The sequence below is a fragment of the Salarias fasciatus genome, unplaced genomic scaffold (assembly GCF_902148845.1).
Source record: "Salarias fasciatus unplaced genomic scaffold, fSalaFa1.1, whole genome shotgun sequence".
NCBI classification, from domain to species: Eukaryota; Metazoa; Chordata; class Actinopteri; order Blenniiformes; family Blenniidae; genus Salarias; species Salarias fasciatus.
Window position 1 is genome coordinate 151,855 of NW_021941238.1, and position 22,882 is coordinate 174,736.

At 45.2% G+C, this 22,882-nt stretch overlaps 1 protein-coding gene across 1 annotated transcript in view; it reads left to right on the forward strand.

Moving 5' to 3' along the window:
* The first annotated feature begins 13,497 nt into the window (after positions 1-13,497).
* Positions 13,498-22,882, forward strand: part of LOC115384436 (alpha-tectorin-like) — a 29,238-nt gene continuing 19,853 nt past the window's right edge. The window contains exons 1-6 of the mRNA XM_030086710.1: positions 13,498-13,543; positions 13,629-13,652; positions 14,192-14,307; positions 14,392-14,674; positions 14,765-14,856; positions 14,949-15,108. Coding sequence (XP_029942570.1) covers positions 13,498-13,543; positions 13,629-13,652; positions 14,192-14,307; positions 14,392-14,674; positions 14,765-14,856; positions 14,949-15,108 — 721 coding nt within the window. The remainder of the gene's footprint in view (positions 13,544-13,628; positions 13,653-14,191; positions 14,308-14,391; positions 14,675-14,764; positions 14,857-14,948; positions 15,109-22,882) is intronic.

Sequence of the window (22,882 nt, forward strand, 5' to 3'; positions counted from 1 at the left end):
TTTATTTGTTAAAGATTTTCGAAGGAATTGCTTTTTAATGAGAATCTCAGAGAGTTTCACCTTTATTTCTTCTGAGCTTTCTTTTATTTCAGCATGAAAAACAGCTCTTTGTTCTCTGGATGCTCTGTAAGCAAAAAATAAATACAATTATAGCTATAATTCGTATTATTCTTATAGTCCATATTCTTCTTCGTATTCTTGAAATAAATATTAATAAGTACAATACTATAACTCAGAAGTACACCAGGTATCCTATGTGAGTCTGCTTGTGTTAAATAACTAATAAACTTTAAATGCAACAGTTGTATGAATGTGAACACATTTTAACGATGAATGTCATGAATTCACGAATGTTTTTTCAGTAGCCTAAATGCTGTGCCGACTTCCACCACTCAGCATAGGATGATGAATCATTTCATAACAACTTGACACTTTTGATTGGCAGACATGTATTGAAATATATTTACAATGATTTCAGACTTACTGTACTCATGGGTAGTTTGAACTGTGTGTTTCAAAATATCAAGAAATACAAACTTTTACGTCTCGCATTCTGAAACGTTGATGCTCTGTTTTGAATAAAAAAAAGGTTTATGATCATTGTGAATAATTGTTTTTCCTTTTTTTTTTTTGGTTGCATTTTTGATGTACATTATTTTATTTGAGGAAACACAATGTTTAAAATTTCAGGAGGGATGAAATAACTGGATTTGACCCCTGAATATTAGACTGTAGTTTTAAACAAGCAGTTTTGTTTGAATGTGAAATGAAGCGAAGAGTCAACAAAGTACAATGTTGAAACTTTTTGTTGCATTTGCATATAGACTTTTTTACACAGTGAAGGATTTTTATTTTTCCTTGTATTTCATAATTAAAAAGGCATAACGTTGAAACTGAACTGACATTTTTTTAAGGTAAATTCTCGGTTCAGGTTTTGTGAAAAGGTATTATCTTTTATTTTATTGGAGTGTGTTCAAACAAATTTGTCCTAAAATCATTTCAGCTCCTATATGCAACAGTAGAGGGCAGCAAAGTGTCAAACTCACAACCTTTCTAAGAGATACTTATCAATATCAATCAAAAAGAAATATACACAGACACTGGATGGGACTACAGGACACAGAAGACATTAAAAGATGATCCCTAATGGCAAAATACCAGTTATTATTAATGAATACAACAAGAGTTGATTGATTGGATTGTAGTTGTGGGAAAACAGGAACAATATTGTCAATAATATTTTAAATCTAACAAAGTTAGTCCCATCAAAATGTTAGTAATGCAATTAAACTGAACACTTCTTCCAGTTTTCTCTGTTTCTGAATCCAAATTTGAAAGGCTGCCCGAGATATCTCTTGAAATCACATCAAATAGTCTGAAAATAGCAGCGGAAAACAAAAAATTCAACTATACTGTTACAGCACTGTAAAAAAAGAAAAAAAATCCACAATCAATCGGAACCATCAGAACAAGACGGCTCCCATTCAGTATGAGAGAAGTTTTTTGTGAAACACGAGGTCAGGTTTCTGTCTTTTGTGGCGAGTCTAGTTCATTGTGGAGGCCTACAGAGCTGGTCTCTATACTGTGGAGGAATTGATCATTATTTGTCAATATCTTCTACAATTTCGTTTAGCAGACGCTTTGGTCCAAAGTGACGTACAACAGTGGGGGTATTTTGGGGTTCAGTGTCTTCCCCAAGGACACTTCGATATGCAGACAGGGGAAGCTGGGAATCGAACTCAAATCGAATCTCCGGGCAAATCGAATGTAAAGGTCTGGATTTACTGGAGATCAATTGTCTGAACTCAGTGAAGGATGACAAAGCTTTATTGGGAGAGTTCATGCATTCAGAGCAGGACTGGAGGAATGTGTTCCTCCTCAGGGTCACTGAGGTCTGGAGCTCAACCCAAAGACCAGGTTACTCTGGACAGGTTGGTTTAACACGGGGCAACCACAACAGAAATGACCATGATTTCATGCAAAAACTAATCTTTGTGGAGTAGCTATTCCAAAACCCAAGAACGCCAAAGCTCATTACAAAATTATGAAATCTTCTGCAGCTTAACCACTAATAAAACCTCAGATCTGACTGAAAGACCAGACTGACATGAATTTCCCTGAAACTTCCAGAAACTGAATAATTCAATCCAAATATTGGTTTTATGCAAAAAAATTGTGTGTTTGTGTGTGTGTGTGTGTGTGTGTGTGTGTGCGTGTGTGTGTTATTCATGCATCCACACAAAATGAACTTGCTTATCTTTCAACAAACACATTTTCAAAGATAAACTGCAAAGGCAGAATAAAAATCTCATCTACACCCATGCAATGCTTGTTTACATAACATTATTTCAAACAAAATTATGTGCAAAAGCAAACTATTGGGCTCCAAGTAGACAAAACTTACCACAGATCTGCTACTTCACAGTATTCATGCAAACATGGCACAAAGCATGTGAAGTCTGCATGTTCCGCCTTGATGATCCTTCTAACCTTCATTCCAGTGTTTCAGCCGGGGCCAGTTGCAGTGTGGATTGGGTGGCAGCCGATGATAAGGTGCCCAGCGACCCGATCCCCGGACACAGACACGAGCTCTCGGGACATGGAATGTCACCTCGTGGGTAGGAAGGAGCCTTTGCTTGTGAGGGAGGTTGAGAGGTAGCGGCTAGAATAGTCGGCCTCACCTCCGCACATAGCCTGGGCTCTGGAACCCAATCTCTCAAGAAGGGCTGGACTCTCCGCTTCTCTTGTGTTGCCCGTGGTGAGAGATAGCGGGCTGGTATAGGTCTGCTTATAGCCCCACACAGGCCCGCCGACAGGGGGGGACAAACGGGTCTGTTGTCCCGGGCCCAGGGTTGGGGGGGCCCAGAATTAAAGGTGGGGGCCCATCCAGCACCCCACTCATGGTGTCAGACACCACATGCAGGCACCATGTCGCGCCGCACCAGTACGCACATTGCCCTGCCGCACCGCTCCACGTGTTGCCGCAGTCCGTGACGTGCCGCACCCCCCCTGCCACCCCTGGCCGATGGTCGGGACTGGGCCCAACTAAAATTATGTTGTCCCAGGCCCAGGCAAAGCTGTCAGCTGGCCTGGCCCCACAGCTCAGCCGCCACGTGTTGGAGTTCACCCCAGTGAACGAGAGGGTCATGTCCCTGCGCCTTCGGGTCGGGGACAGGTGCCTCACTGGTGTTTCGGCTTACGGGCGGAACAGCAGTTCAGAGTACCCGGCCTTCTTGGAGTTCCTGGGAGGGGTGCTGAACAGTGCCCTGACTCGGGGCTCAAGTGCACTTGGCACCAGGACACCCTAGGTCGGAGGCCGATGATCGACTTTGTTGTCGTGTCATCTGATCTCCGGCCTTACCACCACCTGGTGGTGAGTTGGATTCGCTGGTGGAGGAGGAAACCGGACAGACTTGGCAGACCCAAACTTGCTGTGAGGGTCTGCTGGGAACGTCTGGTGGAACCCTCTGTCGGCATGGTTTTCAACTTCCACCTCCGGGAGAGCTTCGCTCATGTCCCGAGGGAGGCTGGGGACATTGAGTCCGAGTGAACCATGTTCTCCACCTCCATTGTCGAAGCAGCTGATCGGAGCTGTGGTCGTAAGGTCTCCGGTGCCTGTCATGGCGGCAACCCCCAAACCCGGTGGCAGACACCAGAAGTAAGGGCTGCCGTCAAGCTGAAGAAGGAGTCCCATCGAGTTTTGTTGGCTTGTGGGACTCCCGAAGCAGCTGACAGGTACCGGCAGGCCAAGCAAACTGCAACCCGAGTGGTTGTGGAGGCGAAAACTCGGGTCTGGGAGGAGTTCGGGAAGACAATGGAGGACGACTACCGGTCAGTCTTGAAGAAATTGTGGCAAACCGTCCAGCGCCTCAGGAGGGGAAAGCAGGTCTCCACCAACACTGTTTACAGTGGAGGTGCGGAGCTGCTGATGTCAACAAATATTGTTGGACGGTGGAAGTCATACTTTGAGGAAATCCTGACACTATGTCTTCCATGGAGGAAGCAGAGGCTGAGGTCTCAGAGGCGGATTCACCAATCACCCAAGCTGAAGTCACTGAGGTAGTTGGTAAGCTCCTCAGTGGCAAGGCACCGGGGTTGGATGAGATTTGCCTTGAATACCTTAAGTCTCTGGATGTGCAGGGAATGTCTTGGTTGACACGTCTCTGCAACATCGTGTGGCGGTCGGGGACAGTGCCTCTGGATTGGCAGACCGGGGTGGTGGTTCTCCTATTTAAATAAAGGGACCGGAGGGTGTGCTCCAGCTATAGTGGGATCGCACTCCTCAGCCTCCCCGGGAAAGTCTATGCCAGGGTACTGGAGAGGAGGATTCGACCAATAGACGAACCTCAGCTCTGACTCCTATTGACCTCCAGCAATTGAGCTAAGCTAACTATGATGCTAACAGCTGAGAGCCAGCCACTGGACGCCGAGACACAACAAAGGTATTTCTGAGCTTGTCTCACTTTGTCAGTGATAGGGAAAGGGTGTGGGGTCCAAAATCTTCGGAGTATACCTTTAAAGCGGTTCCTTCCAATGGGTGTGTTGAACGTGCAGTTTGGAGCTTTCCTCATCCAGCTTTAGCATCCAGCACAGAGAAGTGTTTTGCATTGGGCATGCGTGACACCACTTCCTCCACTGTGAGGACTGGATAGTGCTCTCTTTTTATTGCTGTGTTGAGATCTTTAGGATCTATTCAAATCCTTAGTTTATTAGGCGTGACTACTGTCACCTTGCTGTTCACCCACTGTGTTGGTCCATGTTGCCTTGTGATCACATCTGACTGCTCCATTTTGTGAAGCTGTTCAATCACCCTCTCCCTCAGAGCAACTGGGATCCTCCTTGGTGCATGTATCATAGGCTTTATTTTAGGGTCTATTTTGATGCTGTGCTCGCCTGGTAAGCAGCCAAGTCCACAGAATAGATGGTCATAGTTACTCAGCACGTCGCCTCCTTTCTCCACGCTGTACAGCAGGGGTCGGCAATTAGCAGCCCGCGGGCCAAATGTGGCCGGCCGAACCGTCCAATCCGGCCCGCGAGAGGATTCCAACACTGCGCGCGCACGCACGCACGCATTACCTCGGGCCCTCGAGTGGATGCATGCACCCAAAATTGACGGTTGTCCCTCCCGGTCTGTGGGTGCATGCCTCCGTCATTCCACAACATGCATTTTCTTGGGTTGACTATTTGCAAGACACATTTTTGCAAAGTGACTTCTTTTACCACATCTCCTGCATGTTTGACCATATGCTGGGCACTTTCCTTGCTCATGTTTGTAGCCACATCAATCACAGTCACCTTTCTTTTCACTTGTCATTGGGCTTTCTTTTTTGTTAGCCCTGGCTGAGCTTAACTTCTGCACCTCCACTTCATCATGTAAAGCTTTCATCTGTGTGAACGTTATTTCACTGACACGTCTTATGTCAAGTGCCTTATCTAACGAGACATCAGCCTCTCTAAGCAACCTGGCTATCACTTGATCATCATGTATCCCACACATAATTCTGTCACATATCAATAAGCTGCAAAGTCACCAAATTCAGTCTTTTGCTTTTTTCGGTGACACAGACATCTATTATTTCTGACGCACCTTGTGCAAAGGTGAAAAACATGTGCCTTATGTATGCCAGGTTCCTCCAAGGCTCACAGTACTCTTTGAACTTTTGCTTCAAGACAGCAATTTTGTCCTTCTTTCCCTCCGTGAAAACAAATGTGTTACTCACTTTTATGGCTTCATCTCCCGCTACATGCAGGAAGGTGGTGCACTGGACCGTTTCTCCGATACTCCACTGGCTACAGAGAAAAGCTCAAAAGATTGAAGCTACGTCTCTGCAAAATTCCCCTCCAGACTAAAAGACGGCAGTGGCTTAAAGTGTACTATAACTGCCAAGCATTTCAAGTTTCTTCTGACACCGAGCAATGTCTGTCTGATTGTGTAAAATAACTTGACAGGAGAACGAGATTCAGAGATTCAACCAGTCAATCGTTTTGTGAGTCCCTTCACACTGTGAACATAAAACTAGTCTGCTCAGTCACCGGTAGATCCCGCCCCTTCACTTCCAACCCCCTTTAGAGTAAGGGTAACCAACCTCAATAAATTACACCCTATAGACATACTGGAACATGTAAATACCTACATTCACCTGAACATATCACCCACAGTGACAGTTTTTTTTTTTTAAACTAGAAATTGGCACTCAGAGAGCGCAGACCTCCGCCACAGCTCAAATCAGTCACCAACAACCATAAGAACACCATATATAATCACACAACATTGTGATCGGGGGTGTGATGGGAGCGGAGCGCTGCAGCGTGCGGTGCCTCTGTCTGTCACCCTGTCACCCTCTCTCCCTGTGTGTGTGTGTGTGTCTTTAACTGAAAAGGAAAACCAAAAAGCAACATAATTTATGTTATTTTACTTCATTTTAATTTGAAAATTTACTGGATTCTGTCGTATTTTCCGTTCCCGACTTCCTGTGTGGTGCGATCTGCTCTGTCCAGCTTTACAACTGGCGGTGCACAGCTCGCGGAGAAAATAGAGAGGAGCAGAATGGCCGCGGTCCATGACGCGAGCCGCTATGGACGCGGCGGTCCCCCGCGTCTCCTGTATGACCTGTCAGATCGGTTAACAGGGGCGCCGATCAGACAGTCGGTGCGCGGTGTGCAGCGCTTCCCACTTCCGTGTCGGAAGCAGTGCGTCCTGTGTGAACCAGGCGTTTGTCACCCCCTGTCAGCGGGCCTGCCCGACCATGTGAAAGACTCCCTAATGGTGTGTTCACACCGGACACGTTGCAAGCGTCACGGGCATCGCTTTTACATTCAAAGTCCATGGTGGACGAGCTTCAACGCACCTAACGCGTGTCAGGCGCTTTACGAGCGTCGCTTTCCGAGCGTTTTGAGCGTTGGCGACGCGCGTCACGCGCGTCAAGCGCGTCAAGCGTTGCAGGTGTCAACGCCTGAAGTTGGGAAAATTGAACTTTGGAAGCGTCAACACGCGTCATCCAATCACAGACGAGCATTCTGAGCGCTGACGCGGGCCAGAAGCTCGTCAAACTGGGCCCGGGAGAGGCGGAGGCTCGCCGGCGGGTCCGCCGCTGGGGTGACGCGCCGCCCCAGGGGGCCCGGGGGTCCGCCGTCGGACCCCCGGGACCGACTCGTTGCGACGCCCGGAGTGGGCCCGCTCCGTAGGACCGCTGGGTGAGACTGCGCGTCTCGGTTCTGCTGCGGGTTGCCGGGAAGCCGGTCGGAGAGGCGGGGACGGCCGAAGGTGTGATCCGCGTCGCCCGCCGCCAAAGCCCGACCGGGCCTGGAGGCTGGGCTGCTGGGACGGGGGAACAACGCTGGGCGCCGTGCCGGGCGGGGGGCCCCCTTGGCGGGTCCAGGGTTCGTGTGTGCTCTGCTTCTCTCCCTGCTTCTCTGCTTCTCTGACACCTCCGTGCTGGAGCCGCTCACTGCGGCTCGCTTACATTTCGTCGAATTCGTCCGAACAAAATCATAAACAGTTGGTATTCAGACAAACAAATGACACAGTCGGGCTCTAAACGACCACTTTGTCGCCTAATTTAAAAAAAAAAATCGATAATGTTATACATTTTAAGAGTTTAGAGCTAAATTGATTTCTGCACCGATCCCGCCATTGTCAACATGAAGACAGGATACAAGCTCCTCCCACTCCCGCCAGTGAGCTGCCGCGCGTCGCGAGCGTTGCAAGCGTCATGTGTAATTTGAACACGCGTCGAATTCCACACTTTACTCGCGTCAACTTTGAGGCATCAGTGACGCCCGTGACGCTTGTAACGCGTCCGGTGTGAACGCACCATATCTCTTAATGATAAAGAATTAAAAATTAAAAAATTCCTGGATCCAGACAGTGATCCGAATCATCCCCAAAATTTAATCAATCCTAAGTTAGCCCAAGACCCACCTTTCCACAAAGTTTCATTGCAGTCCGTCAATTAATTACTTTTTCCGGGATATTGCTAACAAACCAACCAACAAACCAACCAACCAACCAACAAATCAACAAACCAACAAACCAACCAACAAACCAACCAACAAACCGACATGATTACATAACCTCCTGGCGGAGGTAATGAAGTCAACATTATTAAGTCTGTATGCCGTGAAGGATCGTGTCTTTATTCAAACTCTACTTTCTGTTGTGGTTTTTCTCCGCTTCAAGTTGGAGTTTTCTAAATTACTGAGTCCTTTAAATACATCATATTTGAATTGACGAATGGGCGCAAGAAAGCAAAAAGCTTGCAGCTGCAAGGTCTATCTATCAACTCCAGACGAGAACATAAGTCACGGTGAGGTGAGTCCCTGAATGAAAAATAAATGAATGAATGAATCTGTCTGTGGGAATTATTTACCTCTTATTGTTGTAACTTTACATTGTTTTGTCAGGTTGCCAGTGCTGCAAAAATGTTAGCTAGTTAACATTCACTTTTATATATACCTATTTTGCAGTGTATGTGTGATACTGTTCTACAGCGGAAATCAAGATGAAGCTGTCAGCATATGTAAAAAAAAAAAAAAAAAAAATTAGGGCAAATTACAGAACAAATCTCTCCAATTCTAAATGAACAAATGAAATTAAAAAAGGCAGTGTTGTGATTTTTGCCATTTTTTCCTTTAATATGATCACTTAGGAATTTGAAGCTTGTTCAGCCACCATGCAGCAGAGAGATATTCCTGTAGATGTAAAGACTTCTCTGGCAGTGATGGGACAGTAATGCAAGCTGTAACTGGAATTGTCACCCATTACCTTTCTTAAAAGCCGGTACATGGGTCTGAAAAATAGGGAAATCACATTTCAGTTAGAAACACATCTTTAATGAAAAACGTATTTGACATGAGTGTAACATTCTATCCACAAAATAAATTCATGAATATGAATACAATTTTACATTTATTAATATTACATGCCATCTCCCTGCTTAATTGAGCTGGAATAAAAGAGCCCACTGTCAAGCACAAAAACATACTTCTTTTGTTAACACGAGTGGAAGAAGTTTTGTGTCTTAATATGTCATCTGTCTAACCTCAATTTTTTGCCTTTACTGCTGCATTCATGGTCTTCAGCTCCACCATGTGGTTGACTGGTGTAACTACACAGCGATTGTGCGAGTGAGGCTGACTCATTTTCATCTCAGACTTAATATGTAGCAGGGTTAGTAGGATGGAGTTCAGTGGCATCATTAAGATGCAAGGTGTGGGTGGGTATTTGTCTTTCCAGGGGGGCAAAGCTCCAAATCCGCGCTGCATGGTGTGCATGGACAAAGCATGCACGTGCCCCCCCTGGTAACACCCCCGATGGAGGTTGTTTCTAACTGAGAGCCTCAGCCATGTTGCAATGGAATATAATACTTCCCTTGGCACAAACTGAAATATACATTATCTTTTATCACTGTAACTTCAGGTTAAATGTGAAGCTTGTCAGATTGTTTGATCAAGCTGCTTTACTCCAGTTCACTTAGCTTGTTATGAGTGCCATCTTTCATCAGAAATCAGAAAGATGTTTATTGCCACAGTGAACAAGTTCACCACCTCGGAATTTTACTCAGTGCAAACGCTGCAACATTAAACATAAACCAGCAAAAATAAAAGGATAAGGTAATAAAAAATAAGTATAAAATGTGCAATAAAGGCATGCAATAAGTGTTAAAATAGGCTAAATATACACCAGATAGAACAACATAGCAGCTCGGGTGGTGGATCACAGTCGCAGCAGGTAGTGTGGAGTTACCCACATAGTGCACATGTAGTACTGCAGACAAGATATAGTTATATTCATGAGAGCTGCTGGTGTATATGGGATATTATAGTTATTTTGTGTTCATCAGTCTGACGGCAGAGGGGAAGAAACTGTTGTTGAAGCGGGAGGTTCTCGTCCGGATGGACCTTAGCCTCCTGCCAGAGGGGAGAGGGACAAACAGACTGTGTCCGGGATGAAAGGGATCGGCTGTGATCCGACCAGCATGTCTGAGGGTCCTGGAGACACACAGGTCCTTTAGAAATGTGAGCCTGCAGTCAATCACCTTCTCAGCAGCTCGCACAATGCGCTGTATGAGGATGGATTTGATGATGGCCGTGTAAACTGCACCAACATCTTGGTGGGCAGCTTGAGTTTCCTCAGCTGCCACAGGAAGAACATCCTCTGCTGGGCCCTCTTGGTGAGAGAGCTGATGATTGGTCCCACCCGGTCCACCTCCTTCCTGTAGGCCGACTCATCACCATCTGAGATGAGCCCAATGAGGGTGGTGTCATCTGCAAACTTATGCAGTTTAACGGGCTGGTGGCTGGAGGTACAGCAGTTCGTATACAGGGAGAAGAGCAAGGAGGAAAGTACAGAGCCCTGACGAGATCCAATGCTGATGGCTACTGAGTACGAGACAGTCTTCCTCAGCTGCACATGCTGCCTCTGGTCCATCAGGAAATCGGTGATCCATCTGGAGAGGGAGTCAGGCATGTTGAGCTGGGACAACTTGTCCTGGAACAGGGCTGGGCAGATTGTATTGAAGGCTGAGCTGTGAAGTCCACGCACAGAATCCTAGCATAGGTTCCTGGGAAGTCCAGATGCTGCAAAATGGAATGGAGGGCCAGGTTAACTGCATCATCTGCAGACCTGTTGGCTCTGTAGGCGGACTGCATAGGGGCCAGGAGGGGTGGTGGTGATGGTCTTGAGGAGGTCAGGATTAGCTGAGGAGGTGTTGAAGTGGGCATAGTGTGACAACAGTCATTGACAAACAGTTTTGTCATCATGTCCTTTAGGGGCCTAATGTCTGTAGTTGGTGATTTCCCTCAGCCCCCGCCACACAGAAGCAGGGTCGTTAGCAGTAAACTGCTGCTGTAGTCTCTGGGAATGCTCAGTTTCTGCTCTCCTCACCTCCCTGCTAAAACGGTATTTGGCCTCCTTGTAGAAATCCCTGTCACCACTTTTAAATGCTGCTTCATTCTCCTTTTTGATCTGTCTGAGCTTGGCTGTGAACCAGGGTTTGTCATTAGAATAACTCACCCAGATGCGCAATGGCACAATGCGCGCCTCACAGAAGTGGATGTATGAGGTCACAGTGTTCGTGTACTCATCCAGATTGTCTGTGGCATCTTTAAACACCTCCCAATCTGTTGTTCCTAAACATGTGCGCAGCTTCACTGGTCCATATTTTTGCTGTCTTAACAGGTTTAGTGAGCCTCAGTCTCTGCCTTCATTGTTGTCTGAGCAAGCAGATATTGGGTCAGTGATCAGACATAATATCAACTATGGCTTCAGAATAATAGTAATTAAAAACCTTTTTTTGTTGGTCTCCTGATAAGGTTTTGTGCTTTGCACTTCACTGAAACCATGTCCGGCAACTACAGAACTGCTGTACTGAGTCAACAAAATATATTCTTTTGTGCATTTCTTAAAGGGCCAGATGAAGACGAGACAATGTTGGGGCCATGATTGTTTCGCAATGAGCGTTGGAGGTCAACAACAGTGTTCCACATTTAGTCAGAATTTTGTACATGTTTGAGTTTGATTTTGTTTTGCCTATTTTGTGGCACAGGTTAAAAAAAAATAAAGGAACATAGTTCTCTACTTTTCACAAGTTGTTTCTCGTGTCTGGTTAGTTCTTCAATTCTTCAGAAGGTATCTTCATCTTTGACCCTGAGATGAGTCCCAACAAGACTGGACCACTGCATGCCACCATTTAACACAATATCTGGAGGCACCATAATAAAATGTAGCCACAAATTCAGACTAGTTCTGGCTTACTTATATGATGTGCTCATATTTGACCTAGAACTTTGTCATGGTTGAGGCTCGACAAGATCATAGACTGTAAACCAGTTCTTGTTAAGTCTGAGAGCTGTGGCTCCCGTTTGAGTGAGTACTAACGTATTCAGCTCCTGCTTGAAATGCAGCATTATGACTCGGCTGTGAGTCATATGTGAGAAATAAGTGCAGACCACTCAGATAAAAGTGCGGAGTGGCCCAAATTTGGGTGAGTGCTGGCTTATTTGGTCTCTTCTTGGCTGATATTTGGCACTGTGTTGGTTTTGTTGTGGCCCACTACTGGCAAACAACAGTTGACCACCTTTGTGCCATCATTCCATATCGTACTTGGACCAGAATAAAAGCGTACAGTGGCCCACATTCGGTTGTGAGCTGGTTTATTTGGTCTGTTTCTGGTCGACATGTGACATTGTGAAGGCTTGGCTGCAGCCTACTTTTGGCAAACAGGAGCGGCCCTCCCAAGTGCCATCATTCCATGCGGTATGTGGGCCATATAAACATGTCAGGGATGGGCCAGATATGGGACAAAAGAATTTTGCTATCTGGGCCAGGACAGATTTTTTTTTTACAAAAGGCTTTTGGCCCATAACTGTCTATTGCAACAGGCATTATGAAGAAATGACTGAATGCTATGAGGAACTACATTTGCGTATATAAACCCTTCAGGTATCCTAGGAGTTCACATCAACTTGATGGGAACACAGGGAGAAGACAGCAGAAGGTAATCAATTAGGATTGGACATTGTTTTCAAACTGTTGTGCAGCGTAGCAATATAGGGAGATTTTCAAGTTGTAATTATTATTTGCAGTTTTGATCATCAATTACTAAACTACCGTATTGGCCCGAATATAAGACGACTCCGATTATAACACGACCCCTATTTTTCAAAGATCATTTTGTGAAAAAAAAAAAATGCTGAAGACAATAAGGTCACTCATAAAACAACTTTTTATTATAAAATTATTATAAACCCAAAAACTCACCACTGAGATAATATTTCACGAGATATAAAATGAAAAAAATATTACTGTATTGAGTAAAAAATATATTCTCTTTCTCAAAATAAGAAACAATGAGCAACAAATAAGAAGCCTCAAGGGGTCCAAACTGCATAAATGATGTAAATAACTTTCCAGTGCCTTCAGCTGAATCAGGCTCTGGTGGTGGACATTCCGTCTTTCCGTTTTTCAGAGATGTATTCACTCACCCTTCTATCAGTCTCTCTGAAGCGTCTCTCTCGGGACCACGAAAGCTTTTCTCATAGCGTTAGCATCTGTAGTGTTATTTCTGTGCTCTCCAATAAGAACGAGGCTCTGCTCCACCAGATCTCCTGGCAGCTTGGCAGTAGTTTGATGACTCTGCTGCGTTGATCACCATCAGTTTAAAGTTGGTATCATAACTTCTCCTCTGTTGTTTGCTCGGTTGTCCAGCGTTCGAGCCCCTTTGTTCCAGATGATCCGCCATTTTTAATCAGATCATTTGATCTCATTTCATCGCTCCACTCGCTCTCTGCTCAGTGATACTTTGGCTCCATCTAGCGGCGCGGATGTGTATTGACCATCTACCGTAAGTCCGCGATTATAACACGACCCCACTTTTGAGGATGCAATTTCTGGAAAAAAACATCGTCTTATATTCGGGCCAATACGGTATATAACCTTGTGCATCTTTCACTTTCATTCATTTTCTGTTAACAGGTTTTTCTTTTGAGCGTCGGAGAATGGCAAGACACATGATTTTGTTTTTGCTGCTTTTCAGCATCATAAGTAAGTTATTAAAGTCAATTCAGTCACATTTATGTGGGTGTATGAATTTTTCATGCATTTTTCTTTTTATGAGGTTCTTTTCTAGTTGGAGTGGCTCCTCAGCAGTCAGGTGAGTTCACTGAAATCCTAATCCCAGGTCTCGTTCAAAAGAAAAAGGGCCTCAGATGTGTGCAGCTGAAATCATCAAATAAAGAATTGAAATCATTTTTTTATATAAAAGATTTTTTAGATTTAAGTGCTCATATATGTTTTGGTAACACTTTACTTGAAGCCCCCCTGCATAACACATTATAAGTACATTCATAAAGCATTATAATGCCATTATAACATGTGTAGCTGTAGTTATAAACATTCATAGATGATCACAATGCCAGGACCAAACCCTAACCCTAACCCTAACCCTAACCTTAATCCTATGCTGTATACTGCTGTATAGTGAGTTATAAAGCATTGTGATCATGTATTAGTGTTTATAACTACTTACAATGTGTTATAAAGAGGGGCTTCAAGTAAAGTGTTACCTATGTTTTTTTGAAGTGTACCTTCATAAAAAAGTTAATTAACCAAAATTAAAACTATACAGAAAGACTATGGCTATATATATATGTTATTTTTTTACTTCAATATTTGCATTATTCTACCTCACAGGACCTCTGTACCTGATAAATGGAAGACGAAGTCCACAATCGGACGATGGCAGTTCGCCTCGGATTCATCTCAATCAACCATTCGTTTACTTTGGACAGTCGTACTCACAGATTTATGTATGTCTCTCTTTCTTTCGAGAACTTGAAATAGTTCTAACTTGCAGTGGTTATACTGAGAGTTGACTGTGTGTTTTTTCGGAGGTGAACCATAACGGACACCTGACCTTCACCGGCCCGTGGAGAAGTTCCACACCTCAATGCTTCCCAATGCAAGGATCAAGGGACATCATCGCTCCATTTTGGACAGACATAGATAACCGATTAAGAGGTCGGATCCTCTACAAAGAACACAGAAGTGGCCACATTCTCCAACAAGCTACACAGGATGTCAATCAGTATTTCCCGGGGCTGAACTTCCGAGCCGTCTCGGTGTTTGTAGCGACCTGGCACAAGGTGGCTTATTATCCAAGAACATCCACTGTGAGTCCTCCTTTTCCTGAAAACTAATGTTTATGTGCATGCTGATTATATCAAATTTTAAAATGGACCTTTAATTTTTTTCTTTCTCAGGAAGCAACATTTCAGGCAGTCCTGATTTCTGGTGGACGGTACTCATTTGTGCTCATGAATTATGGGGAAATAGATAGGACGACTCACAGCATACAGGTAAGAGTTTTTAAAATCTACTTTATAATGTTGAAATCGCTTGAAAATCAGTGAAGTACAACTTAAAATGCCGTGTGCCTTGTGATTTCCAGATTGGGTACGACACAGTCCATTCAGTTCATCATCACTCCATCCCGTTCTACTTTGGCACTGACGCCGATGGGAAGGTTTTCCAGCAGAGAAGCAACGTGAATGTTCCCGGTCGCTTTGCCTTCCGGACAGACTCTGGAACGAGTGGCTGCACTTTTGATGGTGAGGCCCGAAGCAGCTGATGACCTGCTTTTCTGAATGCTGGCCAACGTTAGAGTGACTGTTGATGAATTCAAAGCCTTTTAAGGAGGATTTCCTTCCGCCTCCTCCACAGATGCGCCAGTGCAGCTGGGCGACTCCTTCTGGAGCGACAGGACCTGTGCGGAGAGGTGCACGTGCACATCAGAAGGCCTGCAGTGTCAAAGCCAGCCCTGCTCCTTTTCCCAGATCTGTAGGCCCGCCGCCTTTCAGTTCTCCTGCCAGACAATACAGAGACGCACATGCAACATGGCTGGCGATCCCCATTGCTACACCTTCGACAACCAAGTCTTTCACTTTCAGGGCACGTGCACTTATGTCCTCTCTGAGCAGTGTGGCAGTGCGCTGCCATATTACAGAGTCGAAGGCAAAAATGAGCACAGAGGAAGTACCAGAGTTTCTTGGGTTCGATTGGTCAAAGTGTTTGTCTACGATGAAGTCATCGAGTTGGTCAAAGGACATCGTGGTAAAGCAAAGGTTGGTTATTGCCTTTATTGATTCTAGTACAAACAAATACAATATTTGATTAAATGTATTTTTTAGCAAACTGAGCATTCTTGCTGTTATGTTTACAGGTTAACGGGGACTTTGTGTCACCTCCAATCTCTCTCAATAATGGCACAGTGCAGGTTTATCAGTCAGGTTTTTCTGTGGTCATCAGCACTGACTTTGGCTTGGAGGTGTCTTATGACACCAATCATCATGTCCGGATCAGCGTGCCCCTCGATTACCGAAACTCCACGTGTGGCCTGTGTGGAAACTTCAACAATCGTTCCGAAGACGACTTCCGAACCCGTCAGGGTGCGATCGTGAGCTCGGATGTGGATTTCACCAACAGCTGGAGAGCGTCCGGAGACGACGAGCCTGGTTGTGACGTCCGATGTGGAGGTCTGGACTGCTCCGGCTGCACAGCTGAGCAGACGGCGCTCTACAGCACCACTCTCTTTTGTGGTATCATTCAGAGCAGCTCGGGGCCTTTTGCTGCCTGCCATCAACAACATCCCCCCGAGAGGTTTGAGGAGAGTTGTGTGCATGATCTGTGTGTAGGAGGAGGCTCCCAGCCTCTTCTCTGTCAAGCCATTGAACCCTACGCCAGTCTGTGCCAACAAAACGGTGTACAAGTAAGCTGGAGGAGACCTGGCTTCTGTGGTAAGACTGTTGTTCTATAATACTTCATTTCAGTTTTTGTTAACATTTTCTTGTCAAGTTTATAGTAATTTCCGTTGGATCTTTTAGAAATCCCTTGCCCAGCCAACAGCCACTTTGAATCCCAAGGCACTGGATGTCCACCGACTTGCGTCAATCCCAATTCCACCGACGACTGCCCCTTTCCTGGCCAAGAGAGCTGCGTCTGCAATGCGGGCTACGTCCTCAGCGCTGGAGTCTGCATTCCTCATGCCGAGTGCGGTTGCAGCTTCGAAGGCCGCTACTACAGCTCTGGGGAAACTGTGATACTCGGCGAGGACTGTGGGACACGCTGCAGCTGCAGGTACGGCTCTATGACTTGCAGCTCTCACCTTTGTGGCCCGCATGAATCCTGCAGCGTGGAGGAAGGAGAGCGAGGATGCCGACCAAATGGGTAAGACACCCAGTAAAGCATTGTTCAATTTTGCTTAATGTCATGATACTGAAAACACATCTTTCAACATATTTTCATTCTTGTAGGTCGACAGTCAACTGATCAAACTGCCCTACAGCTCTGCGTCCAACCGGTTCCAAATCTACCACAGCAGCCTCCGCAGTGTCACCCTTCGCACATTACTTACAGTTATAAAGGGCGTTGTTATTGATCATTGACCAAAATTATTACTGCTGCTCTTCCACTTTTGGCTTTCCTCTACTCTCTTGCGCAGTGCTGCCCCCTGCGGTCCAGGGACGTAACTGTCTTTAAGGGTTGTCCCATTTCCAAGTGACATTACATTCCTTAACACTTGTTTTTAGGAGGCACTTAATTTGAGATTGAGGATCAAGGTTGAGGAGTGAGGATTAAGCAGAGAACTGGGTTTGGGCCTGTGTGTAAAATCTGAATGAAAATACCGAGAGTACTGTGGCATTCACTCCTGGCCGCAAGTGTGAGAGGGTCGATTATACAGCTACATATCTGTGTGTATTGGGAATATGTATATTAGTTTTTGTAATAATTACACAAAATCTGTATCTGTGGTTCTTGTTTGTTTTTGTTTCAGTTAATGCCTGACTGTTTGTACCTCCTAGTCAGTAAGTGGAACTTTGGTTTGGGTGTCACATTCTGTGTAACACTGCCCTTTATAAGTGCAGTTCTTGCATCCAGTTCTCTTCCCTTTTGTCACTGATGCGGGAGAGAGGTAAGCAGCTTTTGAGTCTGGGGAAATGCCTGTAGTAATTAGCATAAACTTGTTATGAGATGCTCATTTTGTTATTAATTGATCTGTGTAGGGGCATATGTTTTGGCGACTACTGACAGGAGGATATTACTTTTTCTGCTGCTTTTTCATGCTCGGAGGCCGGTGACGCAGCGCCCATGAAGGCCGCTGAGTTTCTTCTTGTGGCAGGGCAAGGCAGGCAGGGCAGGAAGTCCGCTGGCGGTGATGCTGCCAGCTGAGGCAGACGAAGCAGTGCTCATGGTGATCCTGCTCCATGAGAGCGGTGCTGTAGCAGCGGCAGGTGAAAGGTCCGATGCCCGATGGCGACTCGTCGCGGGCCAGCTTGTCCATCTTGATCTTGATCGTGAAGGTCTTGAATGGCTTCTTGTAAGTCTCAAGGGATGAGGAAGAAGAACAGAGCTCGCCGCCGGGATTGTTGGTAATATACCCTCGGGGAGGGGCATTTATTTTGAGTTCTTGTTGTTTATATATGGGCTATATATTCTGGATGTGATATAAGAAGGTCTGTTGATTTCTCAGCTGCATATTATTCAGAATTTGGTGGATTTTGTAACCAAAGCTGTCGTGTGCATGCGTAACATGCAGCACTTTGGTGGCGTTGCTGCATGCTGCTGCTTATTTGTTCACTGTTGTATTAAGGTAAGATTAGATGAATTTCGCATTTTAATTTAGAACCTTTAAATCAGGGGTGGGGAACCCTGGTCCTGGAGGGCCGCAAACCTGCATGTTTTCCATGTCTCCCTGCTTCATCACACCTGAATCAAATCAAGATTCATGGCCAAGTCCAGCAGAAAGGCAGATAACGAGCCTCATTGCAATCAGCTGTGTTGAAGCAGGGAGACATGGAAAACATGCAGGTTTGCGGCCCTCCAGGACCAGGGTTCCCCACCCCTGCTTTAAATCGTGCCGAATGGGCGTTGAATATGTTTGTAGACTATTTTTGAGCGTCATGGGTGTTGATATGGCATTTATGGCATTTCATCGTGAATTTAAAAGCACCATCAGCTGTTGGCTTAGCAACTCGTAGCACCTGCAAAAAAATAGCCTGGTGTTGCCACTGCAAACGATATCACAGATCCCCCCCCCCCCCCCCCCCCCCCCCGCCCACCCACACCTGGCATCCTAGTAACGCCACTGAGTACTATACTATAACTCATACACCAGACAAACGATGAGCGTCTGCTTGTGTTAAATAACTAATAAACTTTAAATGGGACAGTTTTATGAATGTGAACAAATTTTAACAATGAATGTCATGAATTTTTTTTTAAGTAAATGTCCTGCCTACTCCCACCAATATATTCAGAATTGGATGATGAATTGACATAGATGTATTGAAATGTATTTACAATGAATTCAGACTTATTGTACTCATGGATAGTTTGAACTGTGTGTGTCGCTCAAAATATCAAGAAATGCAATAATTTAACGTCTTGCTTTCTGAAACGTTGATGCTCTGTTGTGAATAAAATAAGGGTTTATGATCATTGTGAATCGTTTCCTTTTTATTTGCATTTTTGATGTGCATTATTTTATTTGAGGATTCACAATGTTTAAAATTTCAGGTGGGATCAAATAACTGGATTCGACCTGAGAATATTAGACTGTAGTTTTAAACAAGCAGTTTTGTTTGACTGTGAAATGAAGTGAAGAGTCAACAAGGTACAATGTTGAGCCTTTTTGTTGTATTTGCACATAGACTTTTCTACACAGTGAAGGATTTTGATTTTTCCTTGTATTTCATAATTAAAAAGGCATAATGTTGAAACTGAACTTTAGTTTCTGTTAAAATCTCGGTTCAGGTTTTTGAATTTGTTCTAAAATTATTTCAGTTCCTATATACAACAGTAGAGGGCAGCAAAGTGTCAAACTCACAGCCTCACTCAGCCTGTGTTCCCTGGTCATTCATTATCTGTAGCCTATTTGGGATACTTTCCAATATCAGTCATAAAGAAATTTCGTCTGACACTGGAGGAGAATGCAGGACACAGGAAACATTGAAATGCGACCCCTAATGGAAAAATGCCAGTTATTATTATTAAATACAATCAAAGTTGATTGATTGGATTGTAGTTGTGGGAAAACAGGAAAGATATTGTTAATCATTTTTAATCCAACAAAGTTAGTCCCACCAAAATGTTAGTAATGCAATTGAACTGAACTATTCTTCCAGTTTTCTCTATTTCTGAATTCAAATTTGAAAGGATGCTCAAGATATCTCTTGAAATTGCATCAACTAGTCTGAAAATAGCAGCGGAAAACAAAGTAAATTCAACTATACTGTTACAGCACTGTAACCAAATCCACAATCAATCGGAACCATCAGAACAAGACGGCTCCCATTCAGTATGGAAGAAGCTTTCCGTGAAACACAAGGTCAGGTTTCTGTCTTTTGTGGCGAGTCTCGTTTATTGTGGAGGCCGACAGAGCTGATGGCTTTACTGTGTCTTCTCTATTGGAGGAGGAATTGATCATTATCCGTCAGTGTCTTCTAGGAAGAGGCAAACGTGTCCACAACACGTTCGTCTCAAATCCACCTGGTTGAACTGGTTACTTACTTGGAAAGTACTTTCTCCTTCAATCATTGTTTCTCTTTTCAGTATATTGTATGTAATAGCTTTGCTGTCCTCACAATACACCTTTGGGAGGTTAATCCTGAGGCTTCTGTGGTTTTTCTCAGGCTTATGTGAACATGAATGAGAGAGTTCAACCTAGACGGCCAAGTGATGCGGCGCTCAGACGGGAACTGATATCTGCAAGTCATTACTGTAGGGGGGAAATTTCCGGGCAAATCGAATGCAAAGGCCTGGATTTACTGGAGATCAATTGTCTGAATGCCGTGAAGGATGACGAAGCTTTAGTGGGAGAGTTCATGCATTCAGAGCAGGACTGGAGGAATGTGTTCCTCCTCAGGGTCACTGAGGTCTGGAGCTCAACCCAAAGACCAGGTTACTCTGGACAGGTTGGTTTAGCACGGGGCAACCACAACAAAAATGACCATAAACTCTTTCAAAGCTGTAGAGTAGCTATTCCAGAACGCCAAAGCTCATTCCAAAATTATGAAATCTTCTGCTCAACTAACAATAAAACCTCAGATCTGATTGAAAGGCCAGACGAACATGAATTTCCCAGAACCTTCCAAAAATAGAATAATTCAATATAAATACAAGTTTTATACAACAAAGTGTGTGTGTGTGTGTGTGTGTGTGTGTGTGTGTGTGTGTGTGTGTGTGTGTGTGTGTGTGTTGTTTATGCATTCACACAAAATGAACTTGCTTATCTTTCAACAAACACATTTTCAAAGACAAACTGCAAAAGGCAGAAAGTCCAAAGTAAACAAAATCTCATCTACATCCATGCAATGCTTATTTAAATAACATTATTACAAACAAAAGTATGTGCAAAAGCAAACTAATGGGCTCTAAGTAGACAAAGCTTGCCATGATCTGCTACTTCACAGGATTCATGCAAACATGGCACAAAGCATGTGGAGGCTGCATGTTCTTCCTCTGATGATCCTTCTTACCTTTATTCCAGTGTTTCAGCATTCTGCTGACTCAAGCATCAGGAAAACGTAAGGTCTCCGGTGCCTGTCGTGGCAGCAACCTCCGAACCCGGTGGTGTACACCGGAAGTAAGGGGTGCTGTCAAGCTGAAGGAGTCCTATCGAGCTTTGTTGGCACGTGGGACCCCCGAAGCAGCTGACAGGTACCGGCAGACCAAGCGAACTGCAGCCCGAGTGATTGTGGAGGCAAAAACTCGGGTTTGGGAGGAGTTTGGGGAGGCCATGGAGGAGGACTACTGGTTGGCTTCGAATAAATTCTGGCAAACCGTCCGACGCCTCAGGAGGGGAAAGCAGGTCTCCACTCACACTGTTTACAGTGGAGTCGGGGAGCTGCTGACCTCAACTGGGGATATTATATGAGGGAGAACCGGAAAAAAAACGGACACTGGTTATAAATTTTCATTTGTTTTATTTTAACAATTATTCAAAGCTGTCGCCTTCAAAGTAATACCCACTGGTTTGAATACACCGTTGCATCCGTGTTTTCCAGCTTTCAAAGGCGTTTGAAAACTCGTGCGTAATGATGCCGTTCAGTGCCTCTTTCGATTTTTTTTTAACCTCCTTGATGTCCTCAAATCTCCGCCCCTTCAGCTCTTTTTTCATTCCTGGGAAGAGAAAAAAGTCACACGGGGCTAAGTCCGGCGAATAGGGCAGATGAGGCAGCAGGATCATCCCGTTTTTCACCAGGAACTGCATTACACGCAGGGCCCGGTGCACCGGCGCGTTATCGTGGTGCAGCCACCACTCGCCATCCCGCCAAAGCTCCGGACGCTTCTGCCTCACTGCTTCTCGGAGCCGCCTCAGGACTTGGATGTAGTGGTCCTGGTTAACAGACTGCCCAGGCGGCACAAACTCGCTGTGGACTACCCCTTTTGCATCGAAAAAGCAGATCAGCATGGCTTTTACCGCTGACCGGGACTGGCGCGCTTTGTTCGGCCGAGGGGAGTCCGGGTGTCGCCACTGGTTCGACTGCTGCTTCATCTTGGGATCGTAGGCGTGACACCAGGTCTCATCCGCTGTGATGACTTTGCCCAGCAGTCCAGGATCCTCTTCAGTGTGCTGGAGGATTTCCCGGCACACATCCACACGGCCCGCCTTCTGCTCCTGAGTGAGGACGCGCGGAACCATCTTCGCTGCGACCCGCCGCAAGCCCAAATCCTGGGACAGGATCTCCTGACAGGAACTCCACGGAACCCCCGTCAAGGTGGACACCTACCCGATCGTCCTTCGCCTGTCAGCCAAGACCACAGCTTCCACCTCGCGGATCTTTTCCTGCGTGCGTGAGGATGTGGGTCGTCCGGAGTGGGGCTAGTCTTCAATGTACATTTCGCCCCTTTTAAAGCGCCCATACCATACCATAACATACCATACCATTCCATACCATTCCACTCAAAAACCTGCGTTCTCCCCAGGGCACCATCTTTATATGCCTCCTGGACCATGGTGAGTGTTTCTGATGCTGTTTTTCCCAGCAAAAAAGAAAATCTGATGCTTGCGCGCTAATCGCGTTTAGTGATGTGTTCCACCATTTTGTGGTTTTCCAAAGAAGGGGGTCCTGCTGTGCTGACGTCAGCGCTGTGTGTGCTTTCCCTGTTCAACTTTGTGAGATGATAATTTGCAGAGATCTGCACAAGAACATGATGTAGCGAGATTGAACAAACAAAAATCTGAAATCATTCTTGGAGGGAGGAGGGGAGGAAAATGATGTTAACTATAAAACTGTGTTTGGTGGCATCATCCAGCTGACACCATGCACTGCTCAGGATATTGTGCAGGCAATAACTAAGTTTTACTGTAAACAAAGACTGGCC